At 32.5% G+C, this 26,130-nt stretch overlaps 1 protein-coding gene and 1 long non-coding RNA gene across 2 annotated transcripts; one reads left to right on the top strand and one right to left on the bottom strand.

The window, feature by feature from the left end:
• Positions 1-313: 313 nt before the first annotated feature.
• Positions 314-6,075, bottom strand: LOC138335439 (uncharacterized). Its single transcript, XR_011210282.1, has 2 exons — positions 5,981-6,075; positions 314-4,668 (listed from the first exon to the last, which is right to left on the bottom strand). It is a non-coding gene; the product is annotated as an uncharacterized lncRNA (long non-coding RNA).
• Positions 6,076-15,629: 9,554 nt separating this feature from the next.
• LOC138335302 (ubiquitin carboxyl-terminal hydrolase 30-like) lies at positions 15,630-24,547 on the top strand. The gene is made up of 15 exons (XM_069284328.1): positions 15,630-15,736; positions 15,978-16,139; positions 16,451-16,498; positions 16,775-16,888; positions 17,346-17,378; positions 17,766-17,813; positions 18,390-18,452; positions 18,657-18,775; positions 19,080-19,195; positions 19,537-19,604; positions 20,199-20,247; positions 20,715-20,782; positions 21,301-21,360; positions 23,312-23,408; positions 23,821-24,547. Exons 2-15 carry the CDS (start codon positions 16,077-16,079, stop codon positions 23,940-23,942), a joined length of 1,068 nt encoding a protein of 355 aa, XP_069140429.1. The 5' UTR covers positions 15,630-15,736; positions 15,978-16,076; the 3' UTR covers positions 23,943-24,547.
• The last annotated feature ends 1,583 nt before the right edge of the window (positions 24,548-26,130 follow it).

Raw genomic sequence — 26,130 nt, 5'->3', positions numbered from 1 at the left:
TTCATTTCAAGGTTTGTGTTGAAGTTGGCATCATCAGGAAGAAAGGTAGACCAAAGGAAGTCTGGAGGAGGTCGGTTGTAGTGTAAGTGAAGGATTAGCAAAATGGATATGCAACGATAATCCCCTAGCTATAGAAAAACAACTAGGAGTACAAGATAATGCTTATCCACAAATATACCTTACACTTATGACATCGTCTCCATGATATTTGATGTGCCCTAATCACTGGAACTTGTAATGTTTTCAAGAGCAAAATTACATTGCAATTTCTCAGGTGCTGTTTCTCATAGAAAAATGATAAGGTAAGTCTATGTTCAAGGTGATAAAACTTTATTTTCAGAAAGATAAGTAATTATTGTAACAAACATAAAAATAGTACATATCATTTCCAGCATCGTATTTTAGAGAAATTACCCCACCACCTAATTTTTGACATCTTTCAAAGTAAACAGTTTCATAGGTGCGTTAGAGTGCACTGCATAATGCAAAACGTTTATCAAATGTAAATTTTAAATTTCAATTTTTGTGGTTGGTGTGAGACATCTATGAAAAAAATATTCTATTCTAATGAATGTACTATTTTGTTTTGAAACCACAAGCAGCAAAAACGTAGACACAATCACGTTGTACAGCATAACACGTTTTCTGGAAATATTAATCGAAATATAAATATAAAAATTCTGTTGTCTATATTCTGGTGTAGATTTAAGACTAGTTCTGGTGTAGATTTAAAACTAGTTTAATATGAAAAAATAATTAGCTACTTTTTACGCAAATATGTTTTTTCTGATGTATAGCAAATATGCATCGTGAACAATTCATCTAAAATCACAAAACAACTATTCAGACATAATAATAGAAACAATTATGCCAAGTTCTAGAATAAAGAAGAGGCTAAATAAATAGAATTCAGATATAGATTGTTTCTGGCGAGAATGAGTTTCTAAGTCTCAACAATGACATACACTAGATACCTAGATACAGTTGTATCAGAAGTCTACTCGTTTTACATCGATAATATCGTTGTAAAACGAGCAATAAATGATTAAATATCCTACAGCCGGTAATATTAGCGGGAACGGCATTTTTCAAGATTTCACGGGGTCGCTAAACAGTCATTTCCAAAAATCTTATACCGGGGGGGGGGGTATTAGCCTGATCGTGAAATTTTTGTTCAGCTTTTATTTAATCTTTATTTTACGGATACAAATAACCGGCTATGCAGTACGAGAGGATTATGATCAATATATTAAAGTCTATAATACGAAAATAAAAACGTTATAATAATATTACAAATGGACACCTTTTGTATCGGTAGAAATCAAGCTTTAAAATAGTAGCATAGTTCCTTGTCATTTAAAGATATTTATTATAATACATCATGAAAATAATTTGCATTACCACAATCATTCAAGTATATGGATTTAACATTTAATTACGTAATGCGCTCTCTGAGAACATCGGTCTCTACACAATAAACCGAAGCTTTCATCAATTTTGCCTCGCGAACAAAAACAATTCATTTTAACGGTTTTATCAAGGTGAAGTTGTTGAAGAAAAAATTGTCTATATATTAAGTGTAGTGACATTTATCAAGTGAACTAATCATTTATATCAAAGCTTTAATTAAATAGCACATTCTGAAGACATCATTATACTTATGACCTCTGGCATTTGTCGATTCTCAACCAAAGTGCAAGATCTAGTCAACTTTCATCTTTCGATTTTCATTTGTTTTAGTGTCAACATAACTAATTTGTCTTGTTTATATCTGTCATTATGCGCTGTATACATATCTTAAAGAATACATTAAAGAGAAAAATTCTTATTTACAAAACAAGTGACTATTAACCATATGATGCTATTAAAGATGCTCCACCGCTGACAGCATAAATGATACCAATAATTTGAACAATAACTGGTGTTTGATCGTGTATAAAATTAACACAAAACATAATATAAAAATATTTTGCTTTCGGTGCATGCACAATCACGCAATTAATTATATTTATTATATTTATCTTGAAGTAAAATTAGAGGCTCAAACTTTTCAATGGGGGTATTTAAATGGTGTCAAGTAAGTAACTTTTGTAACCGAAGAAAAATACTAATTCGTCTGCACCTGTTTTTGATAGAGAAAAATGCCATTCGTCAGCGGTGAAGCATCGATATCTTTAATAATATTACTCGAAGAACATAATTATATAGCTACCACAGTTCAATTTCTATAAATAAATGATGCTGATATAGGAATTGACCTGTCTGATTACAAATCACAAGAGAAAGTATCAATATTGTTAAGGTATTAGTCCCTGTTTTGCATGATAATATCAAAGTGTATTTTAGGTGTATGCTTTTGTAAAGTCGGTCTGCTCAAACAAACGCTCTTTGTACCTATTAGACACTATTGAGCATGTTACGACATGGTTATTTGGTGACAGTAATATGCTCCAAACTCTGTGGACTTACTTTCCCTAAAATGCACATTTTTCACACATTTTGCCGAAATCTGCAAGCTACACAACAATTTACAAGTAAGACCTAAGGTAGTCATGATGCATACACAATTTTTTATCATCTTGTTCGAGTATACTAAGATGTGTGATATATGTATATACAAATATCACCAATATAAACAGGGGTTAATACCTCACGTGTCATAATAACGGTTTCACTAAAAGTAGGAAAAAACACAATCAATGATTTTACAAATCGTTATTTCCTTCACTCGGAATTTCACATAAGGTCATAATAAAATGATGAAAAAAAACACTCAAATTGATACAAATTTCACATTTAAGTTTCACGTTAGATACGTTTAGATGAAAATGTTAAAAATCGTTTGTAAAATGAAAAGAAAGAATATTTCATATCAATGAAGGATAATTCATATATTATACCCTAACGTAAGGAAGAAATGACTTCCGTCACATTAAAGGTTCCTAGACCTAGGGGATACACGTAATGCGTTTATATATAAAAAGCCATTCTCCTTCACCAGCATGTCCTATTAAGATGCAAAATATGCCCCTATATAATATCTTAGATATTATAGTAGATGGATTTTAGTGACGCATGCACGGCATCAATTAATAATAAACAAACAAGAAATACTGTTTTGCTGATATTCTTCACAGGGGTACTAATTTCGCGAGGCTTTGTGTGATCATAAAAATTAAATCCGCAAAAATGATAAGCAATGATCAAGTCAAATTATGAATATTCTTTTTTGCCAGATTTTTAATTCGATAAAATTTGTTTGGCTCGTTTGTTTAGGTCAAAATGCAATGTTTGTGACCCGCAAAAGTAACTATACAGTATGAAATAAGCAATCTGACAATATAACGGTACATTTTCTAATCTAGTGTTCGTCACTATTTAAAAGTCGCGATGTATTGTTAGAGTTTTGAGTAAACGTATTAGACGTATCTGATTACGTAAAAGTTGACCATTTACCAACGAAAGACAATGTCAGTTCATTTGGACCGCGAAAAGTGGACTATGATGATGGTAAATGTTGCCGATCTGGTGCCTGCAATTATCTCAGAGATATACACTTTTCTCTGATTGAGTATATACATGTACTTCGTTGTTTTGATTTGATTTTAACGAAAGTTATGATTGATGTAAATTTCTAACAAGAGGAAATAAAGAATATCAATATGTTCAATTAATACAACAGTCAATAGAAAGCACTTAGCATAAATGTAATTTGAAAAACAAATATCAAGTCAATCAGTACTTTTGTAATAATAACAAAAGCGTCAATCTCGGCAAAACAATGTACGCACAAACATACATAATTTATGTCTATATTATCATTATCTCATAAACATGTTCTAAAATGAAATCTGGATTGGCAAAATCTAAGCATAGGTATACCTCTAAATAAAAATATTGTATAAAGTCAATCAATACTTTTATAGCAATAACAAAAGCGTCAATCTGCAAAATTAATATACACATATATACATAATATATGATGTAATAATCTCATAATCATGTTCTAAAATAAAATCTGGATCGGCAAAACCACCAGCATTACATATACAGAACGTATTACCATCTTTATATCCTGGTCATGCCCACTGATATTTTTGAGTCACCTGTTGTTCTTATCTTCACAAATAATTCTCTCTTTTCTTTATAAATATCACTCTAAATGAATCATATGGTCAAGGAATTTAAACTGAATCGGAGGATTCAATGCTACATATTCTATACTATAGACATATTCAAAACTATAGATCCTTTTCGATCTTTCGTCTAAGATTTTCGTTTTATACCTTATATTTAGAGTTTGGTTTCGATTGTTTAATTCCAATCAACATCCATGTTCGTTCATTTTAGGTTGTCGTATATTACTGGTTAACTATTACTTTATAGTTACACACAGTAGTACAATTGTAATATCGCAAGGAGATATGTTGGAGGTAAACCATCCAAGTGAAGCCAATGCATCTATGCTTTTCTGCTGTAAAATAACAGATAGGCATGTTTGAAGGCCCGCTCTTGCAAAAGTTCTTCCTCGCTTGTCTCGGAAACGCTGGAATCGCTACAGGAGTACCATTTCTTGCTTTTAAGGTTCCGGACACACGACGTGTAGTGACCCCCGTGCATGTTTCCTCTGTGTAAGACAACTCCATACAGCTCATATTCCAGCTCTCTCTGAAACCAAATTTATATTGCGATACAATATAATTTGTGAAATAGTTTATATGTTCAAAAGAACGAACACTATTACATATTAAACCACGGTTACGTTCTTCGCAAAATAAAATGAAACTAGAAATATGTCTGTTAGACATCAAGTGCTCGCTAACAACTTCCTAAAACCTAAATTTCCAGTACAATATGCATCTATAAGGCCCCTGCTCTGAGACATTTTGCATGTACAAAAATGTAACAAATAATTAATAATTACCCACAGATATATATACCCTATACGTAACACTATCGCTCATCACCTTTGGGACGAGTATTGCAAGGAGATTACGTCCTTGATGTATTGCAAAAAAAAATTTCCTTACTTCATCAGAACTTTAAATGTGAAAATACTTTAAACTTTGTTAATTGTGTTCTTTGTTACATAGAAGTTTGTTTATCTTTTTTTCGCTGTTCAAAAAAGTCGTCCGCTACAGCACTGTAAGTCTCTGTACACATGGTGACTTACCTGTGTTACGCTTGAATGTTCATGCACCTAGACTGATATTGTACATTGTATAATGTTTTTTTCTGTTTCTCTTACGCAAGGCTGGGTAATTTTATAAATATTTATTAGAACCGCAGCAAATGTGGTATATGGTCACGGGTTAGTAAGCGACAGTGCTACGTACACCTAGGACTTAGAATGATGTGAACTAAATTAAATATAATCCATAAATAACGCTGTAAATGTCTTTGGTCGGTACTAAAAGTTAATCCGTTTTATTGACTATATAAACCTGATTTGCATTGTATTATTCCGGAAGTTTCCAAAGTTGATCAGATGTTTAGAATATCGTGACCGATGCAAGAGTTTGTATGATACGCCGCTTGAAGTTTACACAAAACGAATGTGTTTAGCACTGTCTAATGTAACTGTTGTTAATTTATAATAGAACATCGCTGACAGGTATCTCTTAGTATATGCTTTTTAAAGGTTGGTGTCACTAAATCACGGCGAAACCAGAAACATATATGAGATGGTATAAGACAGTAACTTCCGGTATGGCGTGCACAGTTGGACTCTGCGCATAGCGGATGTACACAGACTCCACACCCGACAAGGAAAACAATACTAGTGCGAGAGTACGCTCGCCCTAAAAAAAAACACTTTTGATAATACTGAAAATAGTTAGGCATATATTCTATGAAATGATATCCGGGCGTATTTAACTTTCTATTTGCAATCGTTTAGCAAAAATCTGGAATGATGTGCATATTCATCAGTCCGAGAGTAGCAAGCATGTATAAATGTAGCTTATCAATGTGTTGATACCTTGTCAGCTGTGGCAGATGGCCCGATTCTCAATGTTTTTTCGAATTCCACGGAATGATACGTCTTCGTGCTAATTCCTTGTAATCCCCACCATGTGTTGCAATTACATGATTCCGTATAGAAAAATTGTTTTTCTTGTACTTGATTTTTGTTTTGTATCCAATATTTGTAATCAGTTTGTTTATATCCAAGAATAGCATCGCATTTTAAGGATTTTTTTGAGGTTCATGGTATGTTGATCAATCCGTCTTTGTGACGGACAGTGCATAGATGAGAAAAACTTATCCACTAAGTGCGAATCAACCAGTATACTCTTGTTGGATGTTTGGCATCAGGACACATGAAGCTGAAGTGTTTGTGTAACCTAAAGTTCCGTAGGTGATGATTGGGTGAAGTTATGTTGTCTTCGCGACACGAAAAACAAACACGCGGTTAATCGATGAAGGGGATTATGGCTGTTTTAGGTAGATTGCTCTGTGTGTAATATATATAGCAAATGACCACTCCTCAAAGTGGTTGTCATTAATTTACGGAAATAGATTTTAAAAATCATGATATCATTGTATACATGTAATGGCATTTTTAAGGCTGACCAGAAACACATATATAACGATCTTGATAAAAAAAGTTAAAAATATATCCTAGATTAAATATCTCCGACAAATGATAGTAATGGTTTTTATTCATACAATATATCAAATTCTAACATTAATTCAAATAATCATGAAATATGAATACCATATAAAGTATTATCTGTCAATGACCAATCTTTCCACCCTAACATTCTTTCAACATTCTTCTAGTTATAATTACTATTGTTTGGAGGTTTTCTTTATAGAGCGGAGAGGCAGGGGGAGGAGGAATAAAACTACAAAATTTAACAAATGAATTCGGAAGGGATACGCTCAGTGCAATTTGTAGAGGGGCGTGAGACTCTAGTAATACACAAGAAGATGTTAGTATGAGTGTGGGTGAGTGACATATTTTTAAGGTAGATAGCGTTCTATAAGATATCACGAACAGTGAACGGGAGAGGATTCGTGATATTAGAGAAGATCTCACTAATGGAGTGTTACATGTTTGCAACTTTCTTTTGAATTCTTGCACATGCTCTTGATTTCTTATATGTTAGTGATAGTTATACGAGAGATTATTTTTTGTATAGTTCTATATGTGGCACGGTTTTTTCATTACTTTACAGATATCTATAGATGTGCTTCGCTGTAAATAAGTTATTTCACATAACCTAAAATTACCCATACCTCACACTTTTGTTGAAACAAATTTACAAGTAATTTACTCATTGCAATAAGGTTTTAGCTGTTTACATGTAAACAACAGTAAGCAGCTGGAATATGATTTTTCGGCAGCCCTACAGAGGCTGAGTAACTGGCCTCAAAAAAATAATTATATTATTTACTGTCATACTAGTGTAAGGTGAAGAGGAAGAAATGAGTACATCGTCAGGTCAGCGATATCATTCGATGCCTGAATAACTTGCTGCGTCTAAATTTAATCATTAATACATTCTTTACAATTGTCTTTAGCGTAAATTGGAAAAAAAGTTATTTTCTGCCAGGGTTATGTTTTCCATGGTTTTACTTATTTTAAGGCATTAAAATAAACAACAATTTTATCAGTTCAATAAAATTTGCTGGTGTTTTTAAAAACTTGAAAATTTTTAAGTTCATCTGAAAGTGAATTTTTGAATGTATTGGGTTAATCGCTTCTTTTTCTTCTTTATTACTTATATGGTTTTTTAATAGAATCATAATTTTTCTATGAAAATGGATAAAAGAATGAAATAAGAATGTAAAAAATTTTTCAGTCCAAGCATGTTATCAGTCCACATTTTAACATTTAAATGCTCATATTTATGTTTTCAATATAGTTGGTTCTTTCTTATTGTCCTTTTAATAATTGTACCTATGGATTCCACATTATGAACAAGCTCATTCCTTTCTCCATAGCAGCTTTATCGGCACAAGACCAAATATGATTTATACATTTGGATTCTTCCATTATCACTTGTGTTTTTCGTTTCTTTGCTATTGTACGTCATATATTCGTAGTTAGCCATTCATACTGTTTTTACGATTTTTTTAGACAAACTGACGCGTGGATTAAATGTTATTGTCTCAAGTTGAACTATCTCTAATTAGTGTACGACCGACTAAAAAATAATGGTTTCCAAATGAATAATAAATTCTTGATAAATACACGACAAAAATATGTTTTGTAAATATTAATCTTAGGAACGTCTTTACAGAAAGTTCTTGAGTAAATATTTGCAAAAATCACATAAATCTTTTTTAAAAAACTAAACATTTTCAGCTATTCGATTCTTAAACAATTATTCAAAAAAAGCTTATAGCTTGTATCAATATCATTAATTTCAAAACATACTTCTCTGCGTTAAATTAGTCATTTACTAAAATGTATCATATTCAAAATCGCCAAATCAAAATTTGACGAACATTGTAATAGGACATAACTCTTATTAATAATTCATTTCAGGATTAGTGAAAAACCATAAGGTAGCATCGATGTGTGTGAAGTTTTTATAAAGTCGATGCTGACAACTCCAGGCTCTGGTATCACTCAGAGGTTTGTTAAAGCTGTTTTCAAGTGTTTCTGAAACATTGTTATATTTAAAAGTGTTTTTTTTGTCATCAAGTTGTTAGATTATGAGAAATATTTCAGTTTTGATAAGCAGATAGCAGTGTAGGTTTGGTTTTGAGGGGACCGAGGAGAACGGAAAAACAAATAATAGAGGCACACTAAGCATGCGTTGTTAGTATACTATCACCTTTTTGTCCTGAGGGTGGTTATATTCTCACCATAATTGGTTAATGTCTTTTTACTCAGGTAGTCACTGTGGCGACATCTGTGCTATATAGATTTTAAAATTACATGATAGAAACAGAAACCAACTGGGTCGCAAAAGAAATTGAGGAATTTTGGCAACATGCAAAAATAGAACCGTAGTATAACCAACGGGAGTATTCGTTTTTTTAATCTGTTGCGCATTTATTCACCATTAGTCGACCATTGCTATTGCTAAGAAGCATTTAGATATTTTTTAGACTACATTATTTTGGATATGTACATTTTCATGACAGCATCTATCAAATTAGTATTTCTGACTAAATGTTTGTTGTTTTTCTTAGAAGATGAGAGGGATGACATTATGTGGGCATCACTTTGGTGTCGGCTGTTGTCGTGGCCAAGTTGGAATTCCAAGGATAAGGTTTTATGTGCAAGTGTTGTTATAACTGTTTTGCCATAACTGATGTTATAATTTCTACAATGATTTTGAATATAAATGTTTGGCTGTTTTGTGGACAAGTCATTTTAAGGAGCCAAATGTTGGATGTGTGAGATTACAAGAGGCCTGATGTGTCCGAAATAGGCAGGTTAAGGTTGACCTATATCAAAGGGCACTCGGGCCAAAAAGCCAAACCTAAAATCTTCAAATGACTTAATTGTAAATTCTGAAAGGCCCTAAGACCTGGTATTTGGACCTTTTGGACTTGAAACTAAGCGCTACCAATGTTTTATAAAATTACCTTGAAACGAAGTAGCTTTTAGGTGAAAAGCCCTCTAATTGTCCCGGTTACAATTCTATTTTAATTGTTGTGATAATATTACAATCACTGAAAGGGGATAAACTGATGACGTTTGAGAATTTCAAGAGGCCCATTGGGCTGATACAGTGAGTTATGTAAATGACATGTTTTTTTATAATACTTGCACATGTGCAGGGTAAAGATTGTACCCTAAATACATCAACAAAATTACACAAGCGATTGCAGTATCTGTTCTCAAAAAACTCTTGTATTATTTTCATTTTAGTAAAATAAAATCCTGGCTAACGCAAGCAAAGACAACGCAAAGTGGGGGATTACAACACTATCAGGAACAGAACCAACTGATTTTCCATGAACGACATGTTAAATCTTTGACATGTCAAATTAAGGAAAGTTTTGCAATTCTTGGCAGATAAAGAGCAAGAAAGATCATCTCATACAATGTGAAGCAGTTGGTCTTAAAGATTATATCATCCTATAGTTGGCTTTTGGATTGAATTTTGTATCATAAAGATTTATCTTTTATTCAAAAATTGCATTTCTTTATTTTTGACATAATAAATCTGACTTACTGATTGGCCAAAACGTGTTTACATTTTACATATACATTTATTGGTAAAAATACAAGATAGGCACGAAATATTACCTAAATAAACCTTCATGTCACATCACTATCCAAAGGACGGTGTATTGAATCAATGAAATCGTACATTGAAACGTGTGTGCTTTATTTTATCAAATAGATTAATATTCATAAGCATTGCTGTCATTATTTCATTTTGTATTTCATCGGCTTATGAAAAATAAATGTATTTGTAAACCTTTGTGAGAATCGGCCATGTAAACATTTTTTTAACTTACCTCGATGGTTAAATGTGCCAAGGGCTGGATGAGTTCGCTCAGCACTTTATAATTGCACATATTTGACGGAGTTATGGCTCTTTGCATTACTTTTGAAGTAATTTTAATAACTCTAGCGAAACCTACTGGATTTTCAAAAGTTTTCAACACACGTTAAATGTATGTGCTATAGATACTTATGTACCTGGACAATGATTCCAAATTACCATGATTAAAGATACTGGTGTTAAATAACATACATATAATAACATAATTTTCAAATGGGAATATTTTGTGTCTTTGAGAAACACATGGCATATGGAACAGTTCGTTGGACATTTCATAGGCTAATCAAAAATATCCTCGTGTTGACCAAACATCTTCCATTCTGTAGAGGATTCTGCGTTAAGACCAATACAATGTAAGAGCAATAATAGTTCAGTGTGTGTGGTATCGTTGACGCTCGCACCAGGTTTGTGAATAAGTATGGCAACTTAGTGAATTTGAACGTAAGGCAATATTATATGAATGGTGAGTTTACTATTAGAATAAATATATTTATAGATAGTATTGCTGATATAGATTGTTATGTATTCATTATATTTTGATAGAGCTTGTCAAGACAAGAACCAGTCAAACTATTAAAACGCGTGACGATCAAACGTCAAATGAGCAGTATCATTTATTTGTTGTAATCAATATTGTAAAAATATTAAAAATAAAGAATGTTGGACTACAAACTTGCTTCTAAAAAAGGGTTATATTTGTTTCATTTCCCAATCAGTACATCTAACGGAACAACACTGATAATGATTAAATGAGTTTTAATTATTACCTTATCTCCTCTCCACAGGAGGACAGACAGACAAATATTGTTAATTGTTCTAATTAGAAAAGGAAAAAAGTTTGAGAGATATGTTAACTAATGAAGACAAAAGTAAAGAAATGCTATGCTTACTAACACTTGTTTGTACCTCTTTTTTCTTTCCCCCCCCCCCCCCCCCCGATCCCTTTCCTTTGGTGTTTTGTTCTAGGTTTCTTATGTGAAAATTAACAGACAGAGAAAACAACAAACAATTGTCCATCAAAGGTAATTATCATCAAAGCTGATATGTATGTGTAACGCGTGTCTTTCTTTTAAGTTAGGTTACTTATTACGGAGCATCGATCGGTAAACCAGACTAGGGCGTTTTCAAGTTCATGTCAAACATGCATTCAAAAAATGTTACTTAAAAAGTATGTATGGATTAACTAGTACACGAATACACTTTTAGTACCTATGATAATGGTAAACACGCTGGTGTCCCCCCCCCCACCCCCCCCACCTCCCCCACCTTACCGAAAAGGCTGGAGAATTTTTAACGAAAAGCGAAAAAGCCATTCACAGACAACGTGTAGCAGTAATAAAAATCACCGGGAGAAGCTAGATTGGTTACCATTATGTTCAATTGATTTCATACGAGACTTACAATCATTTTCTTAGAGAATGTCCAAATCGGGTCTCATACGACAAAAACCCTGATTGAATTATGAAATGCGTAACTATAAAAAATGCACAAAACAGCAATATTTATCGCCTTTTTGTTTTCAAATTGTGTCTTACAATATAGGGTTTCCAGCAATCACAAGTATGATTGTAGGGAATGTCTTGCAAGATCGCACCACAAATATTCGGTATATAATGCGAAAAAAAATACTTCCAAATGTTTTAAATTATTTTCATTGGAATTAATGTAGAATAATGTCTATGATTATGGCTATCCCGAGGGTATATAAGACATACTGCTAACCATCAAGGACTTGTTATTTTAGTTTTAATTCAGTACATCGAACTAAACTGTACGGTTAGTCATACAAAAGGAAGTATTCACAAATGAGGTAATGCTATGCAAATTATTGTTCATTAAATCTATGTTTAGCTGTGAATCAACATAATTAAGGCATAGATGGTATATTTTGTTTATGAGCTTATGGGGGTATAATGATAATGGAGAGCACAGGTGGTAAAATTATGTAACTCCGGAGAAGCCGGGTTACCTAAAAATAACAACAATGGCTCCAATTATCATTATACTCTCATAACCTCAAAACAATAAAAACATTCTATCAACTTTCTATTTACAGTTTTTTCAAGTTAACAGAATATTAGTTTTTCCCGCGGCAGTTGCATATATTTTTTTAATAAAATACCCATATTTTTTTCTCTCCCTACATCGTCAACGAATTTCGATTGAACTGGATGATTGGAAATCGAGTCCATTCATATGTTCCCACGGCCAAAAGTGGGGTCATGACCACACGTGCTAGACTACTCCTTCGAGTATTCACGGAAACAAACTGTAAATGAGTATGTATAATATGAACATTATTGAATTTGTGTTATCAAGTACATGATACACGATAGTGTTTTTATTTATGCTGGAATTTAGAGGTGGAACCGACTATTTGTCAGCCAGTTTTTGATTCTCTCCGACTTGCTTGCGGCATTTTTTTAGGCTATTATTGGAGTTCAGGGAATGTTGTCAACGTTTATATGTGAGGATAGACACTAGTAGATAGCACATTATCCATTAAGTGTCGAAACAGTATTTTTTGGTTGTGGATGTAGGACAGGACACAGAGGTTGATTGGTGTGCAAACCCAACAGTTCCGATTGAATATTGTGGGTGAAGTTCATTTAAAGATACGGTGTCCGAAAACAACATGGTATGTGCTATGGGACATGTGTGTATTAATGTGATTTATCATAGAGTTTAAGCTTATAAATAGAAAATACGTCTACTCTCCAAAGTGATAGATGAACGTACGCCAAGATAAAGGTCATGAATCACTGTCACATAATGGCAATTCAGGCTGACTCAAAAGACCATATATAGAAGATTATGAAAAAGAATAAATATTCTCGTATAACATCTCACCCAATGATTGTAATGGTGTTTGTCATACAATATACATGATCAATGTTGACATACATCAACCTTAACAATGACATATGAATATAGATACAGTTATCTTCAATGCACAGCGTTTCACCTCCTACAATATCTTTCTCACCATCCTCAGTATTAATGACCATTGTTTGGTTTGTTTTCATAGAGAGGAGGAGGACGAGAAAAAAAAGTAAAATAAAGAAACAAGAATAGGTGAAGGAACGAAAGGAATGTATGTGGCGCTCGAACTAGCTAATCAAATAGAGATATTCAAAATAAAATTATTAAGGTAGTGGATCAATAGAACACGAACCCGAAAGTTTGAAAATAAGCACTAAGATGAGGTATTACCTTGCAAACAATTTTAGCAATATGACTTAGGTTAATATTCAAGAAGTGCTAGATAATCCTGGAAATTATATTTAAGAGCCCTATTAATGTTATGAAAAACGGGTGTCTTTCAAATTGTTTCTTTAATAATGTGGAACCCCTCTCCGCCATACTGGATCTAGCACATACTGAGAAGCTGTCATACTTTCCTTATAGGCAGCTTTATCGTCAAGACAAAAGTATATGTACTATAGTATTCTCAGCAAAACTTGAGAACTACGCTACATAGCTATGGTCGTTAAATATACGTAGATATAGTAGGCATCGAACAGTTAATAAATTTTAGACATACGAGTGATTACATGTTTATGTCTCTAGTTGAACTACTTTTATAGTGTCGCCGAAAACGAACCAATAATAACCTTGACTATACAAAATGTTGAAAATAATTAGACTCTTTTAGACATGATTGAAGTAATTGAAAAAACACATAAGACTTATTAAAAACTAAACATTCAGCATCGGATCTTAAAAATTATCAAAGTTTAAGTTATCATCAAGATTTCCAAAACATACTTCTGGTAAATAGTCCATTGACCTAAATGTATATCCAAAAAAATCTCAATCAAAATTACCGAATTGAAATAGGACATCACGCTCGTCAAATTCATTTCAGGATTGTGAAACGCTAGCGGAGCACGCTGCTAAAGAGATGTGGACAAACCAGGCTGTGAAAGCAGGTCGAAGTAAGGAAATATAAAAAAGGTTTTTCCTCAAAATGTAGATAAAGGAAATATTGTCCGTGCTTGAAAAGAGAGATAGAAGAATAGTGGTTTAATGACTAGAACGAAAATATATATGAGCACAAAGCATAGTCGTGTATATAATATCCGTATTGCTCATTAAGCCAGGTGTGTGTTTATATATGACTAATATGAAGTATGAAGATATCCACATGGTGGTCCACTGTTGGACATCTGTGAATATAAACACTAGTCTCAAGAGAATGGAGACATGCAAATGAAAAATATAGAGGGAGTCCGTAGTAATAGAGCAGAAACGGAGGATATCGTTTAATAGTGCGTAATAGATGTGATGACAATTGTCACCTTAGCCTAATATGCTAGAAGCCTATCGATGATAATGTAGATACTCGGTGATATAGGTTGATATGCTACTTAGATACAGCGAAATTTCAATACTTTAAACAACCGTTAAAAATGTAAACACCAGTACAGAACTTGCAGCTATTTCATATCCAAATGAGGTATTTAGACCTTAGAATCATTTTGAATAGTTTCACCGCATAATTATTAAATTTTTAAAGAGAGATAAACAGATACATGTGCATGTACTAGCCTGGCAAATTGGAAAACACTTACAGTGTATACAAATTATTTTTTGTTCTTGCCTTGTGGAAAAAGATTTGTAATGACCCTATATCAAAACAGTGTGTTTTTATACAACTGTGTCTTTTTTCCATATGTATCTTGTGGAGGTAAAGATTGTTGTCATAAATTATATCAAATCACAGAAAAATTAAGTTTATTTCATGTCTCAGATTTAGTATTAAACCTAATATTCCCAATATTAAACATTTTATTCTTTGCCATCATCGACGAGCCTTAGAATAATGAAATTGTTCAATGATGCAGTCGATTTCTCAGATTTCTCCACCAAAACTGCATTACTATTATTTTGTATTTGAATATTGAAGCATCTTGCTCATAATTACAGGAGTATTTCCTTAATTAAAAGACTAAATACAAATGGCATAATACGTTAGTTTAAGGACGGAATGGAAAAAAGGAGATCATTCAATTTTCAAATGCACACTATATTAGGTTGTGTATTTAAAATATTGGTAGCACTACTTATCATAACTTTCATAGTGTACTCCAGAATTGACAAATCTATTTAATGTATTTAAACTGTTTGTCCTCTCGTTACTCCAACATTGAAATAAAACGAGGAATGTCATTTTGTAATATCAGGACAAGCCATCGTTGCATCTGAGTAAAAATCCTTACAACCGATATTGCGACCAATACTCATGTTTTAAACAGGTATTATCTCCTTTATGTTTTCATATCTTAAATTATCTTGTTTGATGTGTGCATCTTATATTATACGGTGATTGGTATGTTTTACACTTCGTAAGGGACATGCATAAACATGAATCTTTCATTTTTCTCATATTAAATAAAGATTCATTTTTCTCATATTAAATCTTAAGTTAGTACATCACGTGACCGAATACTGGATTCTAATTGGCATCATCAAAGAATAATTATTACCTTTTTTCAGGCCGTAATTGAATTTCGTAAATGCAAGCATCGTTTTTGTGAGCACTGCGTTTTGATCAAGACATCAGGAAGAGAAACAGTGATTTGTCATTATGGTAGTATGCCTACTTGTAAAACACAAGTGCCAACCAGCGTCATTAAGGAATATCTACATATCGAGATGGTATTTTATAATTTGTATATACAATATATATATATTATAAACGATGGTACATATACTTAGTTTATATACAACCTAACTTGAAATAAGAATAATCAATCGTGTTTGTAATTTAGAAAACAATGCGACTAGATAGCGAACTGAAAAGCTCAGAAGTATATTTGTATTAAAACAATTTTGACAGCCTAATTAAAGCGTCGAAGCATTATTCCTGAGTAAAATTTATCTTGCTTTTAATTACAAGTTGAAGTTTTATTTTCGGATTACATTAACACACAATACTTATGGTTGTATTCCTTAAATATCTTTTGCAGAATAAAACCATCTGTGACAATCCCGTTTGTAAGGCAAACAACGAATGTGTAAGTAATGTTTTTGCTTTTTATTTCATCTATTTCTTGCATAAAAATACTAGTCACTCATGACCTTTAATACAGCAGTACAACACTAGGACAAAGACAATTTGGATCCTCTGTACATAATGTTTTGTTACAGATATCAGGTGGTCATGATAATACGTTAAAAGGAGGTCAATGTTGATGATTTTTCCGTTACTTATCATACATTGATATGTCAATGATAAAAACAAATTGCAAAAAATAATTAGCTGAATTTTCATATATTTTTCTTTTACTTAGAAGCGAGATATAAGGAAGAGATTTTCTTCCTGTGGACACAAACTATGTGTCATTTGTGTTTCGGAGCAACAACACAGCTACGAAGACGAAGTCGTATGTATGGCCCCCGCTTGTGTAAGTATATCTAGTTTGAATTATTTGGGTTTCACACAAATATCTGATTTACTACATTGATACTGAATTAATTGAACGGAAGATACATGTGATATGCATTAGGTCTTTTATATTCTTTTCGCCACAAAAAATATCCAAATCGAACCATGATTTATGTGTAAAAAAACAAATCCTCAGTTGAAGTTGTAAATTTATCTTGCACTATGGAAATGAATACAATTGGCTAAAAATTACTTTTTGTCGTATAAAAAGTTTTAATACTACTACTTATTCTATTCAGATTTCGGCGTATCATCTGAGGTTTCATTGATTTTGTTAAGATTTTCGTTTGACCTTTAGCATCAAAGTATATTTTCTTTATTTAAATTGATTGTACCCTGTATGTTATACTTGGGATATTAACACGACATAACTGCACATGATATGAGTGTTAGCTTTTTTTTTTTTTTTTTTTAAGAACCCAAGACAAACAGAAGCGATGGATATAACTGTAAGTTGATTTAATAGAACACCTGTATAGCATTAATTTTAAATAAATAAATAGAACACATGAATAGCATTAATTTTAAATAAATAAATAGAACACATGGATAGCATTAATTTTAAATAAATAAAAGTGTATGTTTTATACTAAAAATGTACACTTTATGCAAGATTATTAGATATATTATTAGATTATTTATAAACCATTTGACTATGGACACCATTTTTTTTCTTTGTCCTTTGGGTAGTTTTACCCGAATGTACGTACCAAACAGCTAAATAGTGCCCGGGAACTGAATAAATGAAAACGCAAGAAAAAGTCACTTTATGTACTAATAGCAGTTAATATATACGTTTTAATATATTTAGATACTGTTTCTTTATGCCTTGACAGGGTATACCAAACGTCGGTTTGACATGCTACGCTAGTTGTGTACTGCAAGTAAGTATCACTTAAGTACGTACGTTTCTGATAAAATTTGAAAATACTGGTCGTACACTTCAGTCCCATTATGTATTTGACAACATATTCAAATTTTCTACAAATTAAACATAACATAAACAATACTTCTGATGAATTTATCCTCGTTCGACAAAATGTATTCTGTGAAATCATTATATTCATTGAGTTTCGTTTTTACCAAACCAAAGAATTTACGTCCCCATAAAATTTCATCGTTTTTCGTAACAGTTAAAACAGACAATAATTATAAGCAGTGTTATCACACAACTTCGCCCTTATAAATCACACCATTATAGTATAAGCGTATACTTCTATACCTCAAAAAACTACTCGCGAGAGATATCGTCCGGCATTTAAAATATTCATTATTCTATGTTGTAGTACATCTGTACGAACGATAGTACATACTATGTTTACTATGGTCGTCTTCACGAATTTAAGTGCCAACGAAATTATGAATATTTTTATCCACGAAAATTGAGGTTAACAAAAATCAATAATTTCACAGTATCGTCATGTGATTAAATATGTAACTAACAATGAGTTACTTTTAAGGTTCTCGGACAGACACCAAAATTCACAAGCATGCTGCGCGAATTCGCCAACGGCACTAGTAAGGTAAAGTATTCAAAATAATGTGTTTCCCTCTGAAAATATTTTTAGAGCGTTCTATGTTTTTTCCTTTCTAAATAGTTAAGTTATTATTAACATTGTGATATATTAACATTTACATAAAAACATAATATTGCATATAAAAAGAAAACATGTAAGTATATAGAAGTACATTTGTCAATACAATTGTACGAACTATATCTATTACAGCATGGCGTGGCAGCGCATTTGGATGAGCTTCTCACACATGTTAATAAGGCGGGAAACAGCCAAAACCTCAGCGTTAACTGGGATTCGATGAACAAACTGATGCACGCCATATTTACTTTGTAAGTTACATTTCGCCAATCCACCTAACATTCCATCAATGGCTTGATGAAATATTCACTTTTCATCAGTTTCGTTTAGGATTAACTATTCAAAAATCGTGTTTTAAGTAATGATATAGATTGCTTTAAAATGTTACGTTTTGAAATTAAAATAAATGAAGAACGTAAACTGATTTCCGTTTTATAAAGGTTTTTTTTGGTATATGAAAAAAACATATGGCATAAGGTAAAGTTCTCCATTTAGCATTTTCGTCGAAATAACTCTTTATATGTTAAAGTAATTAGAGGACACCTTTTCCTTCAGGGATCAATCATTCCAACGATACCAGGAGAATGATTGTCATTCTTTCATCATGTCCTTGTTCAACGCCTTAGCGAAAACAGATGAAGATAGGAAGGAGAAGAAACCCAAACCTATTGGTACATATTAAAATACTTGCATATCTGCCCATTCCGTTATCGAAATGCTCAACGGGGCTGCGATCCGAAGCCGCAGAATATAGAAATTTGATTATGGTTTTCTTCATATTAGAATTTACATTTAAATAAAACAAGAATACCAAACTTATCAAATGTACAAGTTCCATACAAAAATTTAGAAACAGCTACGTAATCCATAGATGTCCCTAGATGGTCCTTGTCGGGAGGGGTGGAGGGGGATGAATGAAGTAGAAACAATGTCAAATCTACATCAACTTGCAGTCAAAAGATGTTTGAAAAAAATAAATCGTATAGTTTTTGTATATTTCATTTACACTTAGAAAACTCATTTTTGGACGGAACCGGCATGGATGAAACATCCAATTCCAGGGCAGAAGACAGTTCGGAGGTATGTTAAACTGTTAACTAATAGGAAGATTTGAACCGAATGACTTCTTTTTAACGTCGCCATTTTTTTTTATTTCTCTTTTTTCATTTTTCGTGGTGTCAAGATAACCCCGGTATTCTATGTATAAATACTGTAGCTGATTCCTAGCATATTACATAGTTAATTCACGTATCTGTGAGAAAACGACGTCACACTGATTATGACGTTAATTTAATATCTGCCCTCCAGAGTCAATTAGTAAGCAAATATGCAACTGCGGAATACGTCGCCATACTTGCAATATTATCTACATTTTTATTACATGCAGTATACAAGATCAGTGCCAAGTTGAATGGCTAGTAAATAAAACAATGCTTACTTTGAATATTACACTTTACTGACTTATACACGTATGTCTTTCACCTGATACATTCTCTATCTAAACAAAAGTAAATTATAAGTGTCGTTCAAGATCCAATATCTACCAGACAATATCCTTTTAATGACCACTAAAAAGCTAACTTCCTTACTTACATCGATAGTTATATAATTTAGAATGTTTTTACCAATATTCGTATATTGAATATCGAATTTAAATTTGCCATTACAATTTAGGGTCGAAGATCCACATCACACGAAGACGGTAGTACTGCAAGAAGAGACGGTAAGGATCTCCATATGATTAATGTTTCTAGGCTTTCACCTGTGTATTTTACAGACGTATAATATTTAAAATAAAAACAACAACACAATGTGTGTCGTACTAGGTTTGGCGCCATTCTAACTTATCCGTCCTAGATAACAAGCGAGGTGTGTGGACATCACGAAAGATGTAACACAAAGCAAACATACAGATAAGGCTTTTTGTTAAAGTTATTTGTCGCACAATCTTTATTCAAAAGTTATTTTGTACGGTCAAACTGACTTCCAAATAAGTAGATCATTACTTGTCCCAAGACAGTTACCGTATATACTTCAATAATGTTAATGCACAAACTGCAGTATAAAGGAATTTGTAGACATTTTATGGAAAGTGCAGTATAAAAGTAAATGTATACTATGTAATGCACATTTAATATAATATCTTATACTGACATTTAAACATTTGTATTTGATTTCTGTTTCTTTTAGATACCTGTCCCACCAAACTGTTTGAAAGCCGTATTGCCAGTAAATTCAAGTATAGTACTTGCAACCACGTACGTTGATATCAAAATATTGTCTTACATTTCATTTATGTGCTTTGGAAAACTTTCAGACGTACGAAAGTTTATCTAGATGAGTTTGTTAGAAGTATAATATATAACTGTATGTTATCCTATATATTTAGTTCTCATGGCCGATAGCCAATGGATGACTGTATATTTGGTATTGTTTCATGGGTGTAAAATTTTGCGATTTGCTTTTTGGAACTTATTCCGGGGGTTATTTTTGGGATCCATTTTCTTAGCCTTTGAAAACAAATATCACGATTTAAAACAAAAATCTCTCTACACTAAATTTCGCGAATTTTGGTGAATCTGAATCCGTGAAGTTTTAGAAGTTAGAGATGAATGCAATCCTTTCCTTCTGTTTATGAAAAGAATCACTGAGCGAAACAGCGAAGTAGTTGCATGACAGTTCTTTATGTCTTTCGTTAAACATACCATGTAACTTTTACATGCTGTTTCTATCTGAAAGATGTACTTGCTATATACCATACGTATTCTTTTTGTAGACTGAAAATGTTGCTGATCAGCTGTTCTACTCCCTGCTGTTATCAGCAACAAAGGATGTGGTAATTTATATAGTATAAACTAGCATTTTCAAGTTCGAATGAATTATAATTATAATAATTGCACCAAATGAAAAATTATTTCATCCAATTATTCCCTTTAGCCTTGAATTAATATTGAAAAATAATCGTGGAGTCCAAGATTTTTACAGAGTGCTAGTTAAAAATGATATGGCTATAACTGGCCAGCATAAATGGGGAACCTCTTTTGACTACGATTAAGAAATGTGGAAACAAATATACAATATACCCTTCATGTCTACTAATAATACTAAACTTCAGTGGCTTCAGTTCAGAATTTCCCATTATATTCTAACAACAAATACATATCTTTGTAAAAATGGTCTTTCAAATAATCCTCAATGTATGTTACGTACATTAAGGAGACAATCACACACCTTTTTTGGGAATGCTCTGAAGTTCAATTTTTTTAGCCAATTTTGAAAACCTTTTGGATATTCCTTTTATTCCTTTTGCAATTAATAAGGAAACTATGCTTTTTGGGAAACTAGATCACTGTATATACCATAGGATTCCATCCCTCTTCATACCCTTATCTCCCTTTACCTCCTTCCCCCCTTTCTCATTCTTCTTGCTATTTCTTTTCTTACCCCCGCCCCCTTTTCATTAATGATAATAAAAAACAATGTTATTTCTAGTGTATGAGAGAAAAATGCCAGAATGGAAGGAAATTGGAGTAATTTACATGTATATGTGGCAAATGTATTTTTGTAGAAACATTGTTTGGAATAAAAAACAAACAAAAAAATAAAACAAAAACATAGATTTTATTAATATGACAAAAATAACAGTCACATATTAAAAGTTCTCATTATATCATCATACCTTTGAAATAAGCATAGTATCAAATGAAATCAACAAAAATGTATCTGTGTACTTATTTTTTATATTGCATTTTCAAAGTGTGAAGATTTGGAATTCACTTATGATTAAACGTTCATTGAAATGTCTACTAAATATGAAATGATTGATATCTTTAATGCTCACACTGAAATAGGTCTCCGACCAATCACCACTAGCCCTCCACCAATCCTATGTGGGGCAGTTGTCAGACACTGACCATAGATCCGGCTTTCCTCAATCCAACCTTCCTTAATGGCCCTGGGTATTAATAAGACATACAGCACAAAACCAAATCATTCATTCCATTATGAGCTAAAGATGCCTTTGTTAAAGGACCACTGCCTGTCCTTGCCTAGTGTCATTGACATACTAAAACAGTATATATTATATAGGTTTATTAAAGTCCCAATACGTTTTCGAAACAAAACTTAAACGTTTCTTAAAAACGAAAATATCATGGGAAAATATCGATGGCCTAGGATACGATTGTAACACACAACATGCAAGATTCCCTGCGTAATATATGATTGATGTAGTTATTGATAAGCGAAGATTCATTTCGTTGTTTAACGTCTGTCGCACTGATAATTAACGAACGCGCGGTAATCAGGACGACGACGGAAAACTAAAACGACCCCTTTTATGACAATTGTTATTTATTTAATTTATTTTAATTAAATCGTTCAGAAGGTGATGATAAGTGTAGTATTGATTAACGGTAAGCTTAAACTTTTGCGACTCTACAAAATCATCAATTTCGTTTCACAGTAACATTAAAAAAGAAAATCCGTTTCGGTTTAATTGTGTACCTTTAAGGAATTAAACAAAAACTGAATTGACCATATGTCAATTGCAGTGGTCTAGAGGTCAAGGTCCTTGTATCAGGGGTCAAGGTCACTGTATAACGTTCTGTGGTTTTAGAATAAACAAAACACAATTGTACTGTTCTAATAATTGATTTCCAAAAATCTATATGACTATGATAACATTTTAGATCAAAATAAAGACCTAAAGCCATAATGCAGTACATTAGTATAGCTTACTTTGATTTCATCTGAATAATAATGAATTACCAATTTTCTTCCTTTAGACATCCATTCATTGTGGACTCGACTTATACTTCAAAAGTGAAGACTTCACACATAATCAAGTACCATGCAGAGAATGTACAAAACAGGACGAACACAGTAAGGATATAGACAATCTTAATTTGTAATACCTAGGAAAGCAAGTAACTATACCCTCTTACCTCAGCATATGTTGTTGTGACGATATGATAATTGTATTTTTAGATATTTTTGTAATGTATAAAATATGTTTTTAATACTAGTGATTTGGATGTCACTTTGTCATTATACTGTAGTCTTCGCTATACGTGTATACGTATATAAGGCAATGTCTCAACATAAGGCTTAATTCGTCAAAAAGGTGCCCTATCATAATTCTAAAATTCTAAAATTCTGCAGTTCATTCCAGATTTCCTAGAATAAAAATAGTTAGTATAAGGCAATTATTTTCTACGGTATTTATCTTATTAATTGTTCTTACAATTCATTTTCCATCTAGTGCTATATACACCATGTTTTTTCTGTTGTACAGCGACCACGTCTCGAACTCCTCTCTTGTCCTCAGCTCCTCAGTATTTGATGATACAGTTAGCACGATTCGGAGAGGTATGTCTTAATCAAACATTTAACAGAATACTTTGGATAACGTTCTAAAATGCATTTCAATCCTTGAAGGTGTTTGATCTTATGTTTATTTTTAACAAGGTTTAAAGGGATAATTCAGTCTTAGAGTTCATTAAAATTTGCATATATATAGGAAACAAACCTTTTCTAATCGAAATGAGATTAGTTCGTTTTACTGTGATACGCCAGAAAATCACACCGTAGTGAAATGTATGTGAAATGTTCAAACTCGCTTGTTGTCCGCCATTACACACTGTGGTCGGACGTCTTGTATGCCGAACCATAGCCCTTGCAAGTGCAGTAAAGAATTTTTTTGTCTAGAATTACTCAAATCGCTCTAACAGTAGTGTGTTTACGTTATTAGGTGCATGTTCTTGTCTAAATATAATTTCATCAACTCCTCAGTGGTTATGTATTGCATTTATTTAATGTACGTGACTTTGGCTCGAGTATAGGTACAGCGTACATGTTTTACCTGCTTAATCGTATTGATCAACGATTTGGAATTTCAACGGTATCAATCAAAATACTTAACAATGTCGTGGAATTTGTCAATATATCTTGTTATATGTTTCATAAGGAATGTTGCTTCGTAATTATGTAACATAATTAGCCCCATTGAATTGTCCCTTTAACCTATTTTTATTGAAGATTTCGCGCCCATGGTTAATGGAAAATACACTCTCCTCGGTTGTAAATTCTTCGTTATCTGTTATGATTTCGTGGCATTCGATAAATCAAATCCTCCAATGGATGACCCAAACGAAGCATTGAATCAAAAAAATGAACTAACAACATGTACCTATGAACAAAATCTCATCAGTAATCTCATCAGTAAAACATCAAAGGAAAATCAAAGAATTGGATTATAAGAATAAAAAAAAATAATATTTACATAAAAGCTTAAAGAAATGATACTTGAATGTAACATGATAAAGCCACCCATTTAGAAAGATAAGGTCGAATTTCGAGATATGCTGCCATCTAACGAATACTATCTGATACCATGAGTATGTTATTAATCTATAAATACTATTAAACAATACAGTAGAGAATATATACGTTCTATTTATATTGACGGTTTTATCAAACCAAGGGATTTCTCAGAGTTATCACCCAACTCAAACTGCACTAAGCTAAAACACATATACCCACAACGGTTTGTAGGTCCCACAAACTTTGTACCGAAACATGACCTTCCTCTTAAGTACATAAAACAATTCAAAACACTAAAACTATAACACAATGCTGAATTAGAAATAACGCGCAAAACAGATATAATAAACTGTTCAGCATAGAGTCTGGCATATAAGTACTTAAATACTGATAAACTACCATTCCTATGTCTAGGCGTTCATCAATAACCTATTTTGAGTCTTTCCTTTGTACATATTATTAACGTTTATCAATTATACGATATTACTGAACTTTACAAGGATTAGATAAGATAGGACCAGTATATTGGCCTTAATTTTTCAGGGCCCCCCCTCCCCCCCCCGAACAAAATATTGGACTCAGATCCACATCAATTTCACATCAATAAATACTCATCATACTTACCATTCATCAAAACATAACTTTTTATAACCATGTACACGATTTGCTCCACCTATGACGTCATCAAAATTGATGATTTTTCTCTCTAGCCAAATTTTGCATAGAAATTCATCATCTTTGAGGTTACAAAAGGCTTTGAAATGGATTTAGCCGCCACTCTTTGGAGGGCAACTTGATATTTTTTTATGGATAATGCGTAAATACACGAGTACACAACGTGTGAAAATCTCTTTCTGCTCCCCAACTGAAGGGCGGCCACATTCATATTAAGAGAAAACCACTCAAAAAGTATGATTTATCAAGGATTTTTTGTGAAAAAATGGCGGGAAAACTGCATGTTTTGATGACGTCATGTCCATAGAGAACGATAATTGTGGCACATTGCGTGGGATATTTTCCGGGATGTAGTACGTGTTAGCCATGCGTTATTCAACTGTTTGGCTAATTGCCAAATGTATGTTTGTTCTTTTCCTGGAGTAATTAAATCTTTAGGGGCTCATATTCGAGTCTTAACGGCGTACCTTTCTTCCTTACTTCAATCGAATATAAAAAAATCCTGTATTCATTCTAGATCATTTCGTAGTCTTGACTTTAACTGAAATATCTAATAAAATCATAACTAATGTTACCTTTTCTATTCTCTAATGATTTAAAGATCCGT

This window comes from Argopecten irradians, chromosome 1 (assembly GCF_041381155.1).
Source record: "Argopecten irradians isolate NY chromosome 1, Ai_NY, whole genome shotgun sequence".
Taxonomy (NCBI): Eukaryota; Metazoa; Mollusca; class Bivalvia; order Pectinida; family Pectinidae; genus Argopecten; species Argopecten irradians.
The sequence above is the reverse complement of the archived record's forward strand: the minus strand, read 5'-3'. Positions and strand labels throughout refer to the sequence as shown.

Bases quoted from the DNA above. Each gene is read 5' to 3' on its own strand.
- LOC138335302 (XM_069284328.1), top strand. From the start codon at position 16,077: ATGCCTACTTGTAAAACACAAGTGCCAACCAGCGTCATTAAGGAATAT. The intron at 19,196-19,536 runs GTACATATTAAA...ATTTACACTTAG, and splicing joins GAAGAAACCCAAACCTATTG to AAAACTCATTTTTGGACGGA. The intron at 19,605-20,198 runs GTATGTTAAACT...ATTACAATTTAG, and splicing joins GGGCAGAAGACAGTTCGGAG to GGTCGAAGATCCACATCACA.